We start from the raw sequence: 21,623 nt of genomic DNA, 5'->3' as shown, positions 1-21,623 counted from the left end.
ACATCATATGAAGAGTAAAGTATTCCAAATCATCAAATTTAATTAGACTGTCATTTGAAAGAGTAAAATTTTAGTAAAAATCATAATAGAGGTTATTACCCATTGTATTTTTTATTTTCCTGCTTGGCCTCCATTGGACCTCATTTCATTGTATTTTCCCAACCACAGAGTAGAGGCCGGACAAAATTAAACAATGATTAGAACAGAATGTGTATTTAAATATTTTCACCTCAGATACAGTATATGGAACAGACAGATACAATATTTCATCACAAAAAATCACTGTACGACACAGCGGACCACAAGAAATACGAACAGAGGGATGAAAGAAAAAGAGGAGGCGAATATGCATTGTCCACACCCTGAGTTCCAGGCCATCAAATCCAGGGTGGAAAGTGCCCTGGCCTCTAAACATGTTGACAAGGACAGCATCGTTCGGGGGCAGTGCATGGGTGTCTGTCCTCCTGTGGTGATAAAAACACACAAATGAGAGTCGGATGTTGGGCACAAAGTGACCATGCTGTAGATCCAGAGCGACGGTTGAAGGGATCAAATTTAGACACATTCCTGTGGGACCAGACCAGGCCACTGATAAAAAAGATTACTTAAACTGTACTTGCACAAACCCAAGCTGAACAATTTAAAGCCACATAAAACTGGTATTTCCCTCATGTGTCCTTACAGCAGTTCCAAAACACTGTCATGACATTGCTGCTTTAACATATGTCTCTTTCAGCAGGACTCTGAGTTTTGTTTTCATAGCAGTGAGCTCCTCAAGTGATGGAACAATTTGAGTAGCTTATGTACAAATGCAGTTTTTTTAAAATGCTGAACTTAAAAGTGAGAAGAGGGCAGTTTATGCAGTCACCATTTATAGATGCTGAAGGAGTGGACCGACCTTTAGGATTAAGTAATCTCCCCAGTGACAAAATCAGAGGAGGCTTTGAGACTAAAACAGACAGAGAAAGAAGGAGCAAGATCAGAATGTAGACAAAAACCTTTTGTGTGGTCTTTCCCATTGGTTTAGTTTTGGGAGTCATTGAAATGTGGGTATGTGTGAATCACATTTGCACTCTAAAAGAAAGGGACAAGGTTGTTCCCTGCATTTCATCAAATTGGTTTCTTCGTGATACTAGCAGTGTCCATTGTTTGTTTAGTAAGTCCCTAGCCCAAGCTGTATAGCAATATTAGTTTGCAAGACTGTCTTTTTGTGCGTGCATTTGCAGTTGCAAGTCAGCATATGAAAAGTATATGCAAGTATGTATATGTTTTGTGATCACATAGTATGTTTGTGTTCGTGCATGTGTTTCTGCATGTGTCCATGTGTATGGATTTGGATCTTGATTGTCACTGCTGGAGAAGTCTTTATTTAGTCCATAGCTCTGAAACTCTTCAGTCTAAATGTCTTCCAAAGCTTATCCTTTAAAAAAGATTAAAAATATGAAAAGGGTACTGTCCATTTCATCTGTCAAAAAAAGAAAAGGAAAAAAGAATAGTCAAATGAGGATTAGGATTAGTAAAAAAATACATTATGACAAAAACTTATGTCAGTATATAATTTGTAGCAGCATTCAAGCATCCACTTGAAAAAAATTCATGCTGATAATATTTTTGAACTACGTCCCAGAATTAATGACTTACCTCTTTAAGGATTCCAAGATAATTCCAACTACAGGCTGGTGACGGTAAAGCCTTCTTCGCTGGGCTGGTCAAGAAGCTGGCAGAGTACCCCTCCCCGGGCTGTTTGGGGTGCATAACGATGTCCAATGGGTGCATAGCTGTCCAAGTTACCATGGTAACCCATCTCTTCATGCTGAGGGGAAGAGTCCAGAGTCCCACTCACACAAGAAGTTGACATGGAAGGACCTCTTTGTAAAGGGGAAGGGTAGGATGAATGGGATGTAACTCTCATCCCAGAGACCATCAAAGACATGTCTCGTTTGTGGGAGGGCAAAGAGACAGCTGGTTGTCGCTGTTCCTCATAGTTTTGGGGGCTGCCAGCAACACTTCCTCCTTGACCATACCAGCATGGGGAGCCACTGTAACTGGGGGAATCATACTGAGAGAACTGGTCTTTTGGGACCCGATGCGGACTCATGGCAGAACCACACTGTGGCAAGAGGCGAGGGGTTGGCGAGAGGGTTGGGCTAAAAGTCCTGGCAGCATGCCCATAAGTCTGTGAGGGAGGGCCAGGTTTAGAATACTGCTTTAGGGCATCTGACTGATTTGATAAACTGGGGGATATAGAGGCAGAGTCTGGAGGGTAGACATGAGCAAATCTCTCATCTGAGGAGGGAGTAGAAGTATGGACAGAATATGGAGAGGGGTATTCACAGGACTCAGGGGCATGGCTGAGAGGTGACAGGCTACTACTATCTCCACTGTAGTAGTCCAATGCTTCTTGGTATACACCTCCTGATCCCATCTGCCCTGACCCTGATGGGGCTGAAGGCTTTTGAGATTTGTTTTTTGGTGGTGGCGGGCGATCTCTTTGGCAAGGAGAGAAACCTCCCCTGCCTCTGGCTCCTCTCGGTTGTCTACCACCTGTAGCACTACGTTTTGGCCCTCCCCCTTGCATAGGAGGACTGGCTGGTGATCCTGGCGGAACAGAGCATGCTTCCTTCTCATTGTGTATCTCAGACTTTTTCCTTCGCCCACGACCTGGTTTCGCCCCACCTTGGAATAGTACATTCTGACTCCAGTTGTAAGAGGGGCCTGCTGAATTCTCATTCCAGTCAAGCATTAGCTTCTCCAGGCTTGAAAGGCTAGACTGACCCTCAGGCATAGGAACATCCCTTGGGCGAAATGCTCCCCCCACAACACCCATCCCTGCTCCACCAGTGTGAGAAGAATCTGAGGAGGATTCAGAGAGTGTGTCAAGGCAAGGACGCTGTTTGGCTTTTTGGGGTGTGTAGTTTGAGATGTCCAGAATGTCTTTGGATTCTGATCCAGTTCCGGATACCCCATAGTCAGAGAAACCATGAAACTGATGAGTACCATATGCATCACCACCCCAGTTATTTCCCCCTTGTCTGTATCCCCACTGAGCTGTAGAGGTGTATTGTCGGCAACCCTCAGGCGGAGAAGAGGATAAGGAATAGGGGCTAGACTTTGACACTGACATATAATTTCCACCTGGTGAGGTTGCACCAGAGTCCCCTCGCTGTATGGTTGAATGAGGTGGGCCTGGATATCCACTATAATTGCGCTTCGCAGAACCCTGGTAGTTTGAAAAACTAATTTGACACTGCGCAGAGGGAACAGAGGGAGTTTTTGTGCCATATGTAAAGCTACAGTCACTTGGCCTTTGCTGTTGTTGCTGCTGTTGAGGGAGGGGGTAAATGCTTCCTCCTTGAGGAACCCCAGCACTATAACTAGGTGGATATTGAGGATAACCACCTGATGGATGTGGTGAGCTGGGTGAACGGGACAGCAAGAGTGCAGGGGATTTAGGGAAGGATGGGGTAGGAGAGGTCTGTGAGACACTGTATGAATATGAGGGTTTAGTTGTCGAACTGCCTTGTGTTTGGGGTGAGGGTAATGCTGCCGCTTCTCCAAGACAGGCTGCTCCTTTAGGACTTCTTTTAGGAAAGGCAGGAGACCAGCGATGGGCTGCACCAGGACTCCCACCCTCATATCCTGGGGTGAGCTTACGACCTTCCTGGCGTCCAGCAGGGCTAGACATAGAGATGTCAAGCAGATCAGATGAGTCATCAGAATCAAGAAGAGAGCGAAAATATCCTGCAAACATTCCCTGAGACTCTTCTCCACTGCCTACCCCTCTCATACCGGGGCTGTGGTACATCCCCCCTTTACTAGCCTCACTGCTTTGAAAACTTCCACGAGGGGAACAAGGGCTCTGATAACTGCTTGCTTTCTCAGTAATATCTCTGTCACCTTTTCCAATCCAGCTACTATTTTCATTTTGCCAGTCTTGCTCTTGTGGACCATTTTTTATAGCCCCATTCTTTCGTGATCGTCGTTTTCTAACCTTCTCACCTTGTGTAGAGTCACCTAAAGCTGCCCTGCTTACTCCCCCAGCAACACCCTTGCCTCTTTTTCGAGGAGTTCCAGGTTCAGATGCAGGCACCTTCCGCTTCTTGCCAATTGTTTCAAAGAAGTCACTAAATGACCTCTTAAAGGAATCAGAGGATCCAGCTGCTCCCCCTCCTCTACTACCCATACAACCTGCACGACCACCTCTTCTTCGGAATCCTGTGAGGCGGTGCAAAAGAGTGGAAAGGGATGGATTTTCTGGTGGTATGTGAAAAGTTTCAGGCTCTGTTGGGGTCCAACAGCGTGGAGGAGAGCAGCGCCCTGTGCTGGGAGGTTGTCTGTTTAAGAAGGCCAATTTGGAGAGGACATCTGCATATTCTACTTTAACATCATTGGTATCATTAACATATGAGGGCTGCGGAGACGGTAGCTTTACTGTTCGCCGCCTCCGAATTTTTTTTGGCTCTGCAGCACTGGCTGCTCCTGCTCTGGTCTCATGCATGTCAGGTTGTCCTGGTAATGCCTGTTTAGGGGGGCGTCCTCTGCGTCGCTTCAGGATTACAGGAAGCTCTCCTGGTGGAAACATCACCATCACACTCTTTCCATTGTTCTTCATGCGGAGTAGTGCAGTGGGCTCTCTTGAAACATTAGGTCCTGGCTCACCTCCTACACCCGCTTCAGGCCTCTCTCCTGTAGTGACCCCTTCTCCTCGAGGTCCAGCACACACTGGCTCCAGGGATGAGATCTTGTAACTTTTCTGTCGTCGGCTCATGTGAACAGGTATTCTGGCTACTTTTACTACAATCTTCCTCACACCTAAATAACGTCCCTGTCGCCTCCCTCTAACTGAGTGGTGAGTAACAATGCTCTCTCCTTCTGATATTCTCATGCTATGATTTGGTGTAACACCTGCAGACATAGCTGGCAATGGTAAAACCTCAAATGATGAGGCAGCATTACAGACTTCTGGGGGAAGCTCCTCTATCGGCCTTATGTCCTCTGTTCTCCAGACTCTCTTCTCCTCCTCTTCTTCATCTTTTTGGTCCATTTCCCTTTTGAACATGTTTTCCTCAGCAGCTCTACGTAAACGGGATGATTTCCGAAGATGGCAGGGGAAACGTGGTCGGCCAGAGCTCCGCAGGGTATACTTCCTTTCAGCCTCCACAGAGGTCATGACACTAGCTTGGCCTGTTATATGAATGTGGTCTACGTCACTGGTGTGATCCATTTCTGGCTTACATGTTGAATTGTGTTCTGTCTCCTCCTTGAGTAAAGGGGAAGGGTTATATTGAGTAGGTGTCAAATTGTTTGGGGAAAGGGTGGTGTGTAACAAAGGGGCTGACTGAACATGTACATTATGCGTGTCAGTCTTGGAAGGTAAAGACAAGTCCTCTGGAATCAGGGAAGGGTCCTGCTCTAAAAGAGAGGAGCCAGTGTCTGTAGGCGTGCACATGCCTTTCTGTGTGCGCTTGTGTGTTAGTGTGTTTGTGTCCATCCACATATGTGTATCCATCGCAATGTGGGTATGAGGCTGCATGTGTGTGCTCGACTGTGTAATTGAGTGTGAGTGTTGTGTTGTGTGCATCTGTGGTTGTGTGTTTTGCTGAATGAGCAATTGTTCTTGAGTGTGTAATTGCTCCACATATTCTGTCTGCCTACGTCGCCTTGCTCTACGTCGAAGTTGCTCTTCATGGTTCCGCAGACCATTAGCTAAAGAAGGAGGTGAATAAAAGCTGTAATGTAGTGAGCTGGTTGGATTAGAGTCAGTGGGTCCTACAGATGTGCCCCCAGGCTCTTCATCCCCCTCCCATAAAGAGGGGCCCTCATCATCACTGCAGTCCTTGTCAGCCAGTGCCTCACAAGTCAAACGAACACCTCCAGAGCGCAGGCGACCTGACAGACGGCTCATTACCCCCAAAATTGCAGATCAGGAGCTTTCGTATTTATATATATGTGTTAGTGATGTTTCCGTGTCAAGTTTAATTGTGAGCTGGATCCAGTTTAGCTGGTAGGTTTTTTCATCTCTTTCCTCTCACTGTTATTCTTAGTCAGAATGAATTGGACCATCAGGCTTCACACAGTCTTGGGATCCCCAGTTATTTCCCAGGGTAAAGGGGACAAAACAAACAAAAAGAGATGTTCATATTTACTTACTGTTGCGGAATGCAAACAATTAATATACAACATAATTGAATATGCTATTGAAATAACTGCAGTTGTTCTTACCATGTCTGCTGCTGTGGCCATGCTTTGTGTTATCCCTGTGGGCGAAAGGACACTTGTCACTATGGCGATACAGTTAGAGAACAGTTGTAACCATGGCAATAGAATATGAGTGGAACGGTAACCATGGTTACATAGTTTTCCTTTCCAATGCAATAGATTGCAGGCCTCACTATGGCAATACGACATATGTCTCACTGGATAGGCAACTGTTCTATATGCTTCACATTTGGCAATTTAAAGCATTTTAGGTGAATCTTTAGTGCACAAAAATACTAAATAACAGGCACACAAAGTACTGAACACAGTTTAACATCTTCGATCTCTTGCAATAAACCAGAATAAACAGTCACTCAAAAACCCTTTGGGCAATGTCTGAATTTACAAATTAACAGAAAAAAGATAATTACCTACATCTTCTAAAAACTGTTGAGAAATATCCAAAGTGAAATGTGCTTAAATCCTCAATTCAAAACAGTATCTGCTGCAATTTAGTATTTATTTAATTTTTTCAGTTTTATTGTGTGATGTGTCATGATTGCTAACACTGTTTTTAAAAGACACGGTGATATATTTCCACATATTTTGATGCAAAGCATTATTAAATATATTATTAAATGATTAATACTTTTGTGGCTGATTTAACATTTGGGCCAGTAAACAAATATGCAATACAGAAAATAATTTAAAACACAAAATCTAAATAAAAAAGTAAAAGCTTATTAATTCTATTATTCAACTCTCACTAACTAGAACCTACATATAAAACACCACATACATGAGGTACACAAAAAACACAACCTGCAGAGCAAAGGCTAAAATGCAGAGAAGCTGGGAGATGGCAGCAGGGGGCAGCAAAGAGACGAGAGGAAGGGGATGCAGAGGGATATAGAGTTCCTGAAGAAAGGGATGGAAGGATGAGGGAATATGTGAATGAATAAAAAGTAAAATAGAGGAATTTAGAGTGAAAAACACATATTTCTAATGGCAACCTGAAAAAAATAAGAAAAGTAAACAAGTGCATGCTACAATTGAGTAACAGAAGGAAAGTTTTCATTTGTACAATTTACTCCAATGTCATTCTTACCCTATATTATTTTGTCATTATGTAAAAACAGAAAATGAGATCTTGGGCAGAATAAAAGTTTAAGAGTGAAGAGATTAATCACTAAAACCTACACATGTGCTATACACCAAGTATGCTAAAGCAATATTTTTGTGTGCATAAAAGTGCCATACAGAAAACAGCAGTCATATTCTCATATTGGTTTTAGAAAAATATAGTACAGGATCAAAATGAGACTGAGGCAAATAAATGATGTGAAAAATTTCATTTTAGGCAAACTATTCCTACAAGAATTGCACTTCATTCGTGATAAACATTGTAGTGATGTAAGTCAGTCCAGGGGCTGGACTCTCTCACACACAATACAGTTCTATCCATCTCTCAGTCTGCTCCACATGGTTTTTATTACTAACTGGCAACGATAAGGAAAGTGCAGAAAGAGAGAGTGAGCGAGAGAACCAGAAACATGTGCTACAGTACATGGTGCCGAACAAGCTGCCACACTTGCATTCTTGAAGACACTGATACAGAGACAAATATACCTAAAACATGCACCCTTGCGTATAATAATTCACACATTTCTGTTAAAACAATTAAAGTATTTAGTCTCCGCAATCCTTTTTCACTACAAGGGCTGCTGAAACTTTACATTTGCTGCATATCATTATTTCTTCCACCTAGAAAACAAAACAGCTTTTTCCCCGTACACTTAATATTCTGTGGCACAAACAGAATTGCTGCAATCAAGTGTTCAGAGCCATGGATAAGCTTCCCACACTACTGTATTGCCAGCTTGGCCTGATCTTCTTGTGCTTTAATTCTCCCAGATTTCAGCACTGCCTGCTCACAGTTTTCTTTTCTCACAGGTTTTCAGAGAGATTTAGATCTGAACACATTGCTGGTTGCTTCAGAACAATTATTTTTTGTGTGTGCTGGAAGGCCCATGACCTTCATTCAATACCAAGTTTCTGACACTTCTTTCAAAAGTGCTCTCCAACATTTTTCAGTCTTCGCCTGACATCTTGAAACCATGCACATGTTGACGGTGCCAAGGGCAACAAAACAATCCAAAACATCAATGAAACTCTCTTGTGTTTGACTCTACTCCTCTTTGAAAGCTTCATTTTGTTGTCAGTAAACATAGCAATGATATACTGTACCAATATGGTCCGATTTGGTCATCAGCAAGACTGGTGTTAAGGCATGTTCAAGACATGTTTTGGCTACTATCTTGCACTTATGCCTCTCTCAGCAATGGCGTCTACCTGGGTCTTCAAACATATTAACCTTTCATTGGGCTGGCAATAGACAGTAAAAGCTTGTGTTTGAAGGTCAACTCGAATCTGTGTGCCAGCTGAAGAAGTTTTTCTACCATTTGAAGTATTCTGTTGTGAAATCTTCCTCTAATGGCCTCATCCTGTGATGTTGACTACTGCTCTGTAGGCCTTAATCTCCTTGACACTGTTTCGAACACTGAAAACAAGAGCATCAAGGTCTTTGAAGATCAACCTGCCGATTATCATGCATGAGATCTATTGGCTTGGTATCTAATCCATTTTTGCTCTTTGTACACCACCACACAATTCTCATAGCATATATATATATATATATATATATATATATATATATATATATATATATATATATATATATATATATATATTCATTATTTTTTTAACTAGATTCTTGTGATTTGAGAATGAGTGAAAGTTACAGATACCGATCTGAAATAACATGAAGGTGAATATATGATGACATTACTTTTATGTTGGGGTGAATTTTCCCTTTAACTTGTAATGCCAAATACGAAGGTCATGTACAGTTCAAATAGGTAAGAACCATAAAGGAGAATGAGATAATCACATTAACAAGCATGCATCTTAGCCCTGTATGTATTTTCAGTCAAATAAAGATGATGTTGTCTGAGGGTCAACAGGTAAATGCACACAAACCAATATAGCTTTTAGATCACACTTACGTTCCATCGCTCTAATTCGCTCACACTTTAAATTTGCTTTCTGTCTCCTTCTCTCTCTCCTTCTCTTTCTCTAATTAATACCACTCATTAATTAAGCATCAGTCTCACAGAAGACAGGAACAAGCACAACTGCAGAACAGTACTTTAATTACAGTCACGCACACACCGAAACGCTCGCACAGAGTCTCTCAGATATTCACACACATTCCTCCTCCTAAGCGTTTGAGAGAGAGAGATTGAATGTCTGGAGCTTCTCCTACTCTTCTCTCACAGTTCTGGCACCATCACATATTTGCCTGCCAGGACAGACTAGTGAGCTGGATTAAGTCAGTGATGAGTGTGTGTGAAGAGAGAGAGTAGACATGAGTGAGGCTAGCAGTGGTCTGCTTTGTGTACTAATTAAATGTGGCTTTCACTCCTTCCAAACTAGTGGTGTGTGGTATATTACTGGGTTTGAGAAATCGTGATGTTTACAGTTTACAGGTTAAAGGGAAATTAAATATTGACCGTTTACTATTTGGCTGTTACTTGTATTTTTTGAATATACACATTTTACGAATATATAATTGATCATACTATTTTCCTTTATTTTAGAGATACTAACTGAAAGTATATGTTGAAATGTAGAATTGAATAAAATGTCATTTTTACCACATCTCAAAATGAATATCCATATTCATCCTGTTTCATGTTGGGATGCCTAAATTCATTTTTATATTACTGTTGTTTTTCATCAAACACATCATCATGCAAGAATTTTAATATCAACGTATCCCTAGAATTTTTTGGTTTATTTCTACTGCCTAACTATTATTATAAGTACGATTTTATAATAATTATAATTATCTTTTCACCCTAATAAATCAACAAATTCTCTTCTAACAATGAGCTTAAAGGAAACAAAAGAGACCATGGCTTACTGTGAAATGTTATCCACTGATGTTGCTTTAGGACAGTTTATCTTCAAAAAGATGAGTGGTTTACACACAATTTGGTCTCAGATTTCATTTATATTCTTTTCATTTTGCAATGGTGTGCCTCCCTTACCTCCTATGAGAAAATCCACCCCTTAACCCCTTCGTGTAGTTTTAACCTCTTTTGTATTTAAATTAGAATGTATTTGACTTCTCTTACTGCAGCTCCCTCTCTTTGCCTTCGTCCACTTTTATCCTTTTTGGATTCTCCACACACGTTCTGTCTCTTTCTCCATTGCTCCAATCCTTTTAACTGCTGGAATCTTCCCCAGGGGATCCAAACAGCTGGTAACATTTAGCCAATCACACAGATTCCTTAGATTCACTGTCCAGTGACAGACATGAAAGTCTACATTGATGCCCACCTGTCCATTGGCAAAATAAGCCATGCTGTAAACAAATGCCACATCACAAAACAAGATTATCTGTTGACTCATCCTGCAACAAGACTGAATGTTCACAATGGTATTTATTTTGGATCACATGAAATTCAACCAATCAGAGCCTAATGACGAGATAGCCAGATTACATCAGATGTAAAGGGGAAATAACTCAAAAGCAACATGTAAACAATACTTCCTAAACATAGTGCTAATGGTCTTGTTCTCCTATGAACTTTATGAAATTGATTATAGCATACAAGTACAACAAAAAAACCTCAATGATGCAGTGATTGGAAGTACTCCAAAAACTCTTTGAAACAAAGATACATGCTCAAACACACCCATGCATTGTCTGGTCTGTATCTCACATCCAACTTTTTTTTTTTTTTTTTTTTTTTTTTTTTGAGTGTCATGTGGAAGTATGTTTGCACAAGTGTTTGTGTTGGGATGTGTGTTGTTTACAGAAGTGCAAAGGAGTGTGTGTGTGTGTGTGTGTGTGTGAGTGTGTGTTTACACAAGTGTGTGTCTGTGTGTCAGTGGGTGTGTTAGGGAAAAGCACTCACTCAGTTCAAATGAGAGTGCAGTTGTTGCTAAGATACAGGCAGCAGCCCCGACAGTGTGTGAGGGCGAGTGACAGAGAAAGAGAGAGAGAGAAACAGAGAAAGTTAGAGCAAGACAGGGTGAGAGAGAATGTAGGAGAAAGCTTAGAGTGGGGGGAGAGAGAGAGAAGGGGGGGCAACGAAGGAGAGGGGAATGAGAGACAGAGGAGAGAGAGAGCAAGAGAGAGAGAGTTAGAGTAAGGGAGAGGTAGAAGTGGGTCATAAGATCCACAGAGACACTCCAGTGACACTCTGCAGAAACACAGCTGTCATCACACACACACACACACACACACACACACACACACGCACACAATAGCTCTGTTCCAAAACCTAGTCAGCTGCCTCAGTGCCTACATAGTCAGCATCCTAACTGGAACTTATTAAGTTTGGGGTTTACTAGCTTTTTAGTGCCACAAACCCTAAAACATGATGATCCCCTTGTGTTCCTAAACACCAGCTAGATATATTATATGTACCACTTTTTGTAGCATTTAAGCAGAACAATAATAATGACATTATAAGAAAGGAGATGAAGTAGGTGTGAAGACACACATAGAGTGTGTAAAATAAATGTGTTAAGTGTCTTGAGTTAATGCAAACTTCGCCTAAAATATACATTTTGTAATTTCTGTGTCTTTAATTTTATCATTTAAAAACCCATGTCAGACGTAATTGATTTGGAAAGCCCAGCTAGGCAGGAACTTCATGTGTCATAAATAGTGTTCTGCATGTTAAGTGCATAAAAGCAACTCTCAGGTTTGTAAGATATTTTACTGTTTTTGAAAAAAGTCTCTTATGCTTTCTAAGGCTGCGTTAATTTAAGTACATAAAAAGTCAAATAAAAACCGTTATATTGTGAAATATTATTACAAATTCAAATAAAAAATTTTATTTGAATATATTTGAGAATGTAATGTATTCCTGTGATGGCATAGCTGGATTTTCAACATCATCACTCCAGTATTCAGTGTCACATGATCATTTAGAAAACCATTATATGCTGATTTTGGTGCTAAAGACATATTTCTTTCTATTAACAATGTTGAAAACAAAACATAACGCATTATTTTCAGGATTTTTTTGATTAATAGACAGTTTAAAAAACAGCTTTTATTTAAAACAGACATTATTTGTAGCATTACAAATGTCCTTACTGTCACTTTTAATCAATTTAATGCAGTCTCGGTAAACAGAAATTTTAGAAAATCGTAATTAGTATGCAATGAATTTTACGAACATTTCTCTGAGTTTTGGGATCATTTTTCACAGATCTCATCACAGTGCATTTGGGGATTTTATACTCAACTAGGGATATGCGTGACGTTCCCTTAGAATTCGGCCGAATAGAGGTATAAAAGGAGGAGCATAATTAAGTTGTGTGCATGCTTTAAAATGCTTCTTACAGGCAGCTCACTGTCTGTCTTCTGGTTTCCCTCATTTGCTTTCAATGCCTCCATCATTCCTCTACTCTCTTCTTCTTCCTTCTCATCTGCATTCTTAATATCTCCCGCATCTCTTCATCTTTCCTCTCCGTAACCCCTCATTCCCTCCTCCCCTCCCCTCTCTACCTTTCTCACTTGCTCCCTCTTTCTCTTTCACTTTCTATTACTTGAACGCTCTCTCTTGTCCCCAGCTGCAGGAAATTCCTTATAATCTTCATCACCAGAGACTGCATTCAGCACTCAGCCCAGCCAAAAACACACACACACACACACACACACACGCCACATACACGCACTTCTCTTAATCTACTCATTGTCTTTCCTTGTTACTTTTTGCTTTCCTTATTTTCTTGTGCTTGTCTACTAGGTTATTTTAAGAGGAGCAGAGAGAGACTACACTATCCTGACCTCCCGCCCCTCTGCTTGGTCATATGACCACAGCACCAGCTGGGAACAGCCACCCAACAGCAGCTATAAATGAGAGGCAGAAGGGATGAGTGAGACAGAGCGTTTGGTACACATCCTAGGGATGTGCACTGTGGCCAGCTAGTCTAGTTGAGTACTAAATAGCTAAATCAGGTACCAGAAATAATACAAGGGCCTTCTTGATATATGTACACCATGTACAGGACAAACCACACGTGGCATACTGTAATTTCAGCCCTAGTCACTCACTGTGAATGAAATGCTAAAGAGAAAACAGGAATGGAAAGAAACAACACTACAAATCACACACTATCCTCCTTATTTTTTTAACAAATGAGTAGAAACGGGAAATTTAACTTAAATGAGCAAGGATTACAGTGCCAGCCACATTCAGTTAATTTAGCTGTACAAAACCAGTCCATTGAACCGCTGGATATTGCAAATTAATATTTAGGTCATATTATTTTATTATTGTATTATTATCGTGATCATAAGCAGACGCAAATAGTTTTAGTGTTTACTGAACTTTGTTAGTTATTTTCCAACACCATAAAAAAGGAATGTACTAGTACTTTTCTGCCAAGACATTATTAATTAATTTAACAGACATTAATTAATAATGTGCAAAACACATAAAGTGCAAAACACAACACAATGCGGTGCAAAATTCACAAAACATGTAAAAAATAAAAACAAAATTCGTGGATAGAGATGAATGAACATGGCAATGGGAGTAGAGACAAAGACAAAAAGATGAGGATGCTTTTTTTCATATGATCCAAGGACTAAAAAACCTCTAAACTTCTTTATCATTAAAGACTATCATGAAAACTATCATGAGAAAATACAATGTGTGTCAGAACCACATCAGCAGAGGCAGCTCTTAAATAAATAGCAGCCAAATAACCTAACAACCCTGATGTTGTGATTCAGTTTCTGTATATTTGTGCTAAAGGCCACAGGAAGCAAAATATGGCATTTATTATGGCATATAAGTTCACTAAAATTAGAAGCAATTTTTTTTAAGTCTAATAAATGTTTAAACTGATAGCTATTTTATAGAGACATCAGTATTGGAATCAGTGAAACTCACTTTCAGTTATTAAAAAAAGATGCCAGAACTTTTGAAGACTGAATGTCAAATTATTGCAACATAAAAGTATATTTAAAACTGAATATTAAGTGGAATTACTTATAATAGATTAATCACAATTTCAGAAAAACTATTATGTTTAATTAGTTTACTTTTTTATTTTATATATATATATATATATCACTCTTTCTTCAAAATTTTTGTTAACATTGCCTTGTTTATTTGAATAATACATTGTGCCACTGTATTTATGATAAATAACACAACCAGTATTATTCATAAATATTTTTAATTTGAAGAAGCATTGATGGAATATGTACACATTTGTGTACTATAAAGAAACACGCTCCAGTTTTAATATGACATGCCTTAGGGGCTATTTCAATCTACTGCAGTGTTTGACGCAGAAAACACTCCCTGTGCAAGTTTACATTAAGATCCAATCTAAAAAGAACTTATTCTCTTAAACTAATTTTTTAAAAACATGTCCTGAGACCAATCTAATTCATTCATTGTTTTTAAAGAAATGTTTTAAAACATTTATTTTAATATAAGAAAGCATCCTTTTTAAACCAAGTAGGTCCAAGTATATCACCCAGAGGAAACTTTTAAAATGTCATCTGATATGGGAAAAAAATTATGCTTTTTAGAGCTCTTCAGAACATTTCGGCAGTAGTAAAACATCTAATGTTATCTAATCAAATATTAATGATTTACATGTTGTTTGACAAAATGTATTTTGTCAGAGTACACGGCTAATTCTGTACGGCAGCCAGTAGAGAAATAAGCTTTTATAACCAGATGGTGCAGTTACAACATCTACCAGCAGGGGCTAAGCAGCAAACCTTGACCTCTTCTCATCCCAGATACCTGTGTCTCTGTCCACTCACTGCATCCACACCTTTCTCTCTCTCATAATCCAACTCGTATTCATCTGCTTTTCACGATGTGTTCATCCATGTCCTAATCTCTCCTTTCCACCCGATATTCAGTAAACAGCTCATCAACCAATCAGCTTGTCATTTCAGCCGGTGTGTGTCTCTGTGTACCTCTCTAACCCATCTCCTCCTATCCCTCTCTGGATTGTGTCTAATGCACAGCCGCTCTCTCGCCCGCCGGCTCTTACGAACACACATACACACACCCCCTACACATACAGACATATGGGCGCACGGCGCACACACTCGCACATATTGAGTTAGACCTTGAGGCCAGTGTTTTGTAGAGGGGCCTCTCCACTGCGGCCCTGACTTCCTGACTCCCCCCCCCAGCACCCCTGTTCCACTGTTGCCGTGGGAGACGCTGCTGCAGAGCCCGTTGCCAAGGAGAAGGGCTGCTGGCTGGCTGTTTAAACAACAATGGCCGCCTTGTGCACATTCCAACTCTAGACACTGACAGCATGTTAAGACCTGCTTCAAAAATACACATACACGCTCTCTCGCACACTAGCATGCACATATGCAGATATTCCCTTGACTTTTTCATGTGTTCTCTCACTCAGAGTCTCTGTCTCACAGGGGCTTTATTCAAAAGCATCTGTTTCTTTTTAGCCTGCACAGCTCATTCTCTCGCTCGCTCGCTATCCCTGTTTCCATGGTCTAAATCTCTCCTTCTCATTCAGGATGGGAGTGTGTAGTGCACTCATCCATCTTTCTGCTGTACACTCCCTCTATCATCATATCCAGAAAATTCCACTCCCTCCTACTCTCTCTCCCTCTCTCTCTCTTTCTCTCTCTCCTCCCTTATCGGCCTTCAGTTCCTCTGCTCTTCCCCCACTCTCTCACTTTCTTCTGTTTCTTTATCTCTTTCTCCCTCTCTCCTGCTCGCTCTTTCTCCTTCCTCCCTTATCTCCCCATAGTACCCCTCCTCTTCCCCACCATCTCTCACTTTCTGCTATGTCTCTCTCTCGCTCACTCTCTCTGCACTGTGTAATCTCACTCGCTCTCTCCTCTGTCTCTAGCAGAGGAAGTGTGTGTTCCCCAAGGGGAGCTGGGCTCATTAACTTCCAGCAGACAGAGAGAGAGAGAGAGAGAGAGAGAGAGAGAGAGAGAGGGAGAGGGAGACAGAGAGTGCAAGAGAGACAGAACAGGAAAAGGAGAAACCGGGAGGGTGAGAGAGTCTGCAACAGAGTCTGAAGGTGAGGAAAAGACAGGAGATGGAGAGATAGGAAAAAGAAAGAAAGATTAGACAGAAAGAGACAGGACGGGTAGAGAGATAGACAACTGATCAATCACCTGGGACTGCATTCATATCCTGTTTTAATGATTTTTAAATCATACAATTTCACACACTGTATTAATATTAATACTTCTTTTGTAAATTAGTTTATTTAGGCTCAGCTATCTATCTATCTATCTATCTATCTATCATTTATTATTTATTTTCTGTATTCATAATTCATTAGGGTCAGCAAATTGAGTCTCTAGCGTTACAAGAGTATCCTGGGGGGCTAACAGGTGTTCGAAGCTTGCTGTTTGACACAACAACACCCACAGTCGTGTGTGGGAAAGCTGAGGTCACTGATGTAAATTTAGCACTGGGACGATTTTAATTATGATTTCATTAAAAGAGCACCATGCCTTAGAATCTCGCGAACGATACAGTGCTGCAGAGTACTGTAAACGGGGAACTGAGTAGATGGGATTGATGATCTGCAGACCCGTGAGCAGGTGGAGGACGGTTTTATGCATGATATCGAAGCCTGAACAGATTCATTCGATTCTCAAGAATATTCAATCCTCCTCAATATTTAGCCTACGGCACATTTATAAGTTTGTGGCTATTTTTCTTTGTACCACTGAGGTGAAATTATTGTATTTATAATAACTGAATCTATCACGAAATGTTAAAACTGTGACACTAGCAACAACTATAAAACAACAACGATACATTTTGATGCATTAATTAATGGAATCTGTGGGTTGGGTAAAGGTATGTGATATTTCAGTGTTATTATTTATTTTCTTATCTGATTTTATTTAACTATAATTTTCCTTTTGTGCTTAAAAAGTTAAATAATCATACAAAAACAGTAAAACAAGGAAATGTATATCAAATTTGACGATATTATGACATGTCAATAAAAACACTGCTACTCACAATGATCAAACTCACAAAAAATGTATCCTAACCACACTGATATACTTTCAGAAACTAGTCACAAATTAGTCCACTACACTATACTGCAGGCATATTTACAAAACAGACCCTATTTACATATGCTCATATACAAGTAATCTTTATGAATAATAATTTCAAATCATTTAATTTTTTTTAATTCTATATTTCATACTCCAGTTAGAATATGCTCTGTTCTCCTAAAATCTCAGTTTGAATGACAACTAAAAGATTTTGCTTCTGTGACGCAAGACTTATCACTGCATTTCGGATAGAACTGAAGTAACTGTTATTGTAATGTAAAAAAAAAAAAAGCCTTTTTCTGCTTTCATCATTATTACACTTTTTACCAAATATATACCGTTTCGCAAAAATTTTGCACAAAATCCACAAACTACTGTAAAAAATTGTGTTTGGAAAAAATTCTACAAATGAATTCTATTCTTATGTCTCAAAATCATGCCAAAAGGAAACCAACGGATAAAAAGACAAAGTTTGAAAAAATGTAATTAAATTAGTTAAAATAAATAACCCTGAAGAAAAACATGCCTCGTTTACTTTTCTCAATGAAAGCGCATGAACATACAAAAAGCCATGTTAAATCAGAGCCTTCATTAATGTAGCTATAGAAATGACAAGTGTTTTAGCCACATAATTGAAAACAATGAGCATATTTGAACAGGCTGTCCTATGTGACCTAAATGATGTATGGAATGAAAACCCACACTTACCTTAGACATTGATTCTCTCAATCATTTCTCATCTCACTCTCAAACTGCATGTTTCCATGGCAATCTTTAGCCAGGCAGTTTGTTACCTGAAAAAGAGAAAGGAAGAGCGAGAGAGGGAGAGAGAGAGAGAGAGAGAGAGAAAAATAAAGAAAGCGAGAGAAAGAACGACATATGTCAGGAAAGAATACATACGGACGCATATACTCAGTGTGCAACATACTGTATCAGTCTATGGCAACAATATAATGAATGTAAAAATGCATGAGTTGCTTTATTTTTCTCACAATAACAATTGAGTTAGTGATGTATCAGTCATTCAAAATCGGGGGCTTCCGTGAAAGCTCCTAATGGATGGGTTTTAACACTGGAAAATGTAAGGACGCACCCGTCGTGAGCTTTAGTCATGTTTGCGAGTGTGCTATCTGTGAATCTCGCAGCATGCATAGGCTTTTGTTTATGTGATGTATATATGTGTTTCTCAGTCTACTGCTGCTTCTCTTCTCTCTCTTGTTTTTTCTCCCCTCCCTTTCTTTCTCACTCTTTAATAATTGAGCTGGTTCTGTCTCTTGTTAGAGTTGGCTCGTTACTGAGAGACACAGAAACCAGCCAGGTATACAGAACCCCTAGATACACGCTCTCACCTTCTCTCGCACCAACTCCACCATCAACCTCGCTCACAAGTTCTCCGTGTCTTTTTGTCTCTCACACACACACACATACACACGCGCACGCACACACACACACACACACACACACTGATGCGGATAAACTTAGCAGCCTGCAACCGAATGCCTCCCCCTTCCTCCCTAGACTGAGGAACCGAGGTCAGAGGTGAAAATCTCTCCAAAAAACCAGCTTCAGCCAGCCAGCAGGGAATGAAAAAGTAGATGGAAGAGAGCGAAGCTGTGTTTTGTGCTAAGTATGTGCAGTGCGCGATATACTAGCTGTGGCCAAGGTCAGCTTGAGCCAATGCTATGTCTCTCAGCTCTGCCAATCAGAGGTTTCCAGCTGTTGTGGGAAACCAAGCTTCCTTTACAGAATAAAGGTTGCCATGGAGACCAGAGCTATAAGACTAGCCAACACTCTCTGACAGGTGGACACAGTAACACATGCACAGACAGTCCCCCACTCCCTATTCAACCCAGTGTTTTCCTTCAGACACAATATTAACATACTGCTAACTAACGCAGCCTGCACAAATATACACGTCCGTGTAATTTCGACGGGAACTTCAATGAGTTCAACCTCGTTACCTGTCAGTCTCCACGACGACGCAGCATATAGCTAAGGAAACTGTGGCCGTGCATTCCCTTGTCTTTAGGAGCATCCGCGTTTCCGTAATGTCACCATGTGCGCGTTTGGGACAGAGCAACGCGCGCGTTTTGTTACGTTCCGAGCGTGTGGCGTGAATAATCGCGCCTGTCACAACATAAACATCTTCGCGCCACCGTCGAGCTCACAGCGAGAGCCGAAAGACTTGCGCCAACGCGCCACTGCATTGCTCATCTTTGCCCACTATCAAACAGCAGAGGACATTAGTTTAAAAAAAAAATAGTTAAATTGACATGTCATGACAAGGCTGCGTCGTTTTTTTTGTTTCATATCGTATATTAAAATCACGACTTTATTAACATGGCTGGCATTTTATTACAATTATATATATATATATATATATATATATATATATATATATATATATATATATATATATATATATATATATATATATATATCTGTCGTTTTTTTTCTTTTGTGCACTGATGCTTTGGCATTGCGTGCTAAACAACCATGCCAATAAAGTACTTTGAAATTAAAAAAAAATTGACAGACAGAGACTGAATAATTAGCCAGACTAATCAAAAGTGCAGTCACTGGCGAGCGCGAGGCTGCTGTCGTCTCCCCATAATAATCACCCCGCGCATCAGACGCTCATACATGCCGTCAGTCAACAGCCACTTATGATCACTCATCAGTATTCTATAGTCAATGGGCATTTTATGTTCGTCCTGTGTTACAGCGACACGCTCACGTTTCACAATATATGCATGTCAAACGGGCGATTTTCTTTATATGTACACACGGACGAATATGCTTGTGTAGCTCATTTCCTATACTGAAAAGTCTATCGCTTTTATTAAACAAAATAACGTACGTGTCTGTGATATTTTATAGCGACAATCGACAGCTAGTAATATATGTCTGAATATAGGTGAGCGTAATCTGTGTACCTATGGAGTGTGTGTGTGTGTGTGCGTGCGCGAGCGCCTGTGTGTGTAAATGCGAGTGACCTATCGCGAGCTCAATGAATGGCAGCGATGAGGTTAATAAAAATTCCTTCAATAGAAAACACAAACCCTCGTGAAATGCGGCGCGGCGCAGGGGAAGACTATGCAAATTTTGGCTGTGAAGCCAGACGCGCGCACTCACCGGGAGGCGCCGAGCTCCGCTGCTGCAGCTGTTGGTGCTGCGCTCCTCACGCGCTCATCAGGCTTCTCGAGATCGGATCACGGAACGGTCGGTGACATGTAACATCCTAAAAGCAGAGGTGTCTGTGTGAAAAAAATAAAACAGTAACTATGCATGAATGTCGGAGCTTTTGGTCATCTCGGTCCTCTTCTGTCTTGCGACGCCAAACAGGCTGTTCGGCATCTGGTTTTTAAAAAAAAAGAAAAAGAAAACAGAAAAAAACGCACAAAAAAATATTTGCAGGGAGAACAAGGGAAAACTCGCGTGTTGTTGTCACCACGTCGGATAAAAAACTGAAATTGTAGTAACAGAGTACCGCAGTTTGCCACAGGAGCGCCCCGGGAGTGCAGCGAGCGCGAGAAATTGGAATGAGCGCCGTTCTGCGCCGTTTCTCGCCCTCTGCAAACCAACTCGGAGGAATCTAGTCAGAGAGGGCTGTAGACGTGCCTTGTCGACGGGGGCATCCGGGCCTCCGTAGATTCTTGTGTCTAGATTTTTTTCCTCCTCTGGAGGACTCTGGGTACTGAAGTTCTGCTCATCGTGACTTCATTCATTCTCTCGTCTGCCTCGCTCTCACCGTGTGCGCATGGGTTGCATCAAATATATAATAACCAGACAGGGAGACGGGGCTTTGAAGAAATGCAATTAGATCTACGTGCGCGACACAAATGGTTTTCTGATTTTCTGTTGCACATTTCCTCAAAACGAGAGATGGCATTAGAGTAGCGCTCATCTGCTTAATTACATAACTCAAAAATTACAATTCTGTCAGGATGTATTCACCTTTATGTCACGACCATGAACACAAAACAAATATCTTGAAAAATGTTGGTGTCAGTTTTGAACTTGCATTGCATGACCAAAATTTTTAAATGAGAAAAAAGGGTGAGCAATGATGATGACAGAATTTTCGTTTTTGGCCGAGCTGTCCCTTTAAGAAAGTGCATATGAACTCCTCCATTTACTCAGAAAGTCTAAAACTGCATTTCCATAGAGCCTTGAAAACCGAGAAAGTTTTTGAAGCAATAACGCGGCCAAAAACGTATCCGTCAGCCTCATGTTGTTTCAAACCTGTATGACTTTCATTCTTCCATGGAACTCAAAAGGAGAAGGCAAAATGACAGAC

General features: G+C 40.7%; 1 protein-coding gene across 2 annotated transcripts; it reads right to left on the bottom strand.

Moving 5' to 3' along the window:
* Positions 1 to 189: 189 nt before the first annotated feature.
* ahdc1 (AT hook, DNA binding motif, containing 1) lies at positions 190 to 21,046 on the bottom strand. Of its 2 annotated transcripts, none has more exons than XM_043218359.1 (5): positions 20,459 to 21,046; positions 18,032 to 18,117; positions 6,223 to 6,257; positions 1,642 to 6,078; positions 190 to 1,465 (listed from the first exon to the last, which is right to left on the bottom strand). In XM_043218359.1, exon 4 carries the CDS (start codon positions 5,903 to 5,905, stop codon positions 1,670 to 1,672), a length of 4,236 nt encoding a protein of 1,411 aa, XP_043074294.1. In that variant the 5' UTR covers positions 5,906 to 6,078; positions 6,223 to 6,257; positions 18,032 to 18,117; positions 20,459 to 21,046; the 3' UTR covers positions 190 to 1,465; positions 1,642 to 1,669. The 2 variants fall into 2 exon arrangements, with proteins under 2 accessions (XP_043074294.1, XP_043074295.1); XM_043218360.1 differs by lacking the exon at positions 20,459 to 21,046 and adding an exon at positions 19,285 to 19,483.
* Between the last annotated feature and the right edge of the window lie 577 nt (positions 21,047 to 21,623).

The sequence above is a fragment of the Puntigrus tetrazona genome, chromosome 19 (genome assembly GCF_018831695.1).
Source record: "Puntigrus tetrazona isolate hp1 chromosome 19, ASM1883169v1, whole genome shotgun sequence".
NCBI lineage: Eukaryota > Metazoa > Chordata > Actinopteri > Cypriniformes > Cyprinidae > Puntigrus > Puntigrus tetrazona.
Note: the sequence above shows the minus strand (reverse complement) of the source record. Positions and strands in the feature narration are given on the sequence as shown.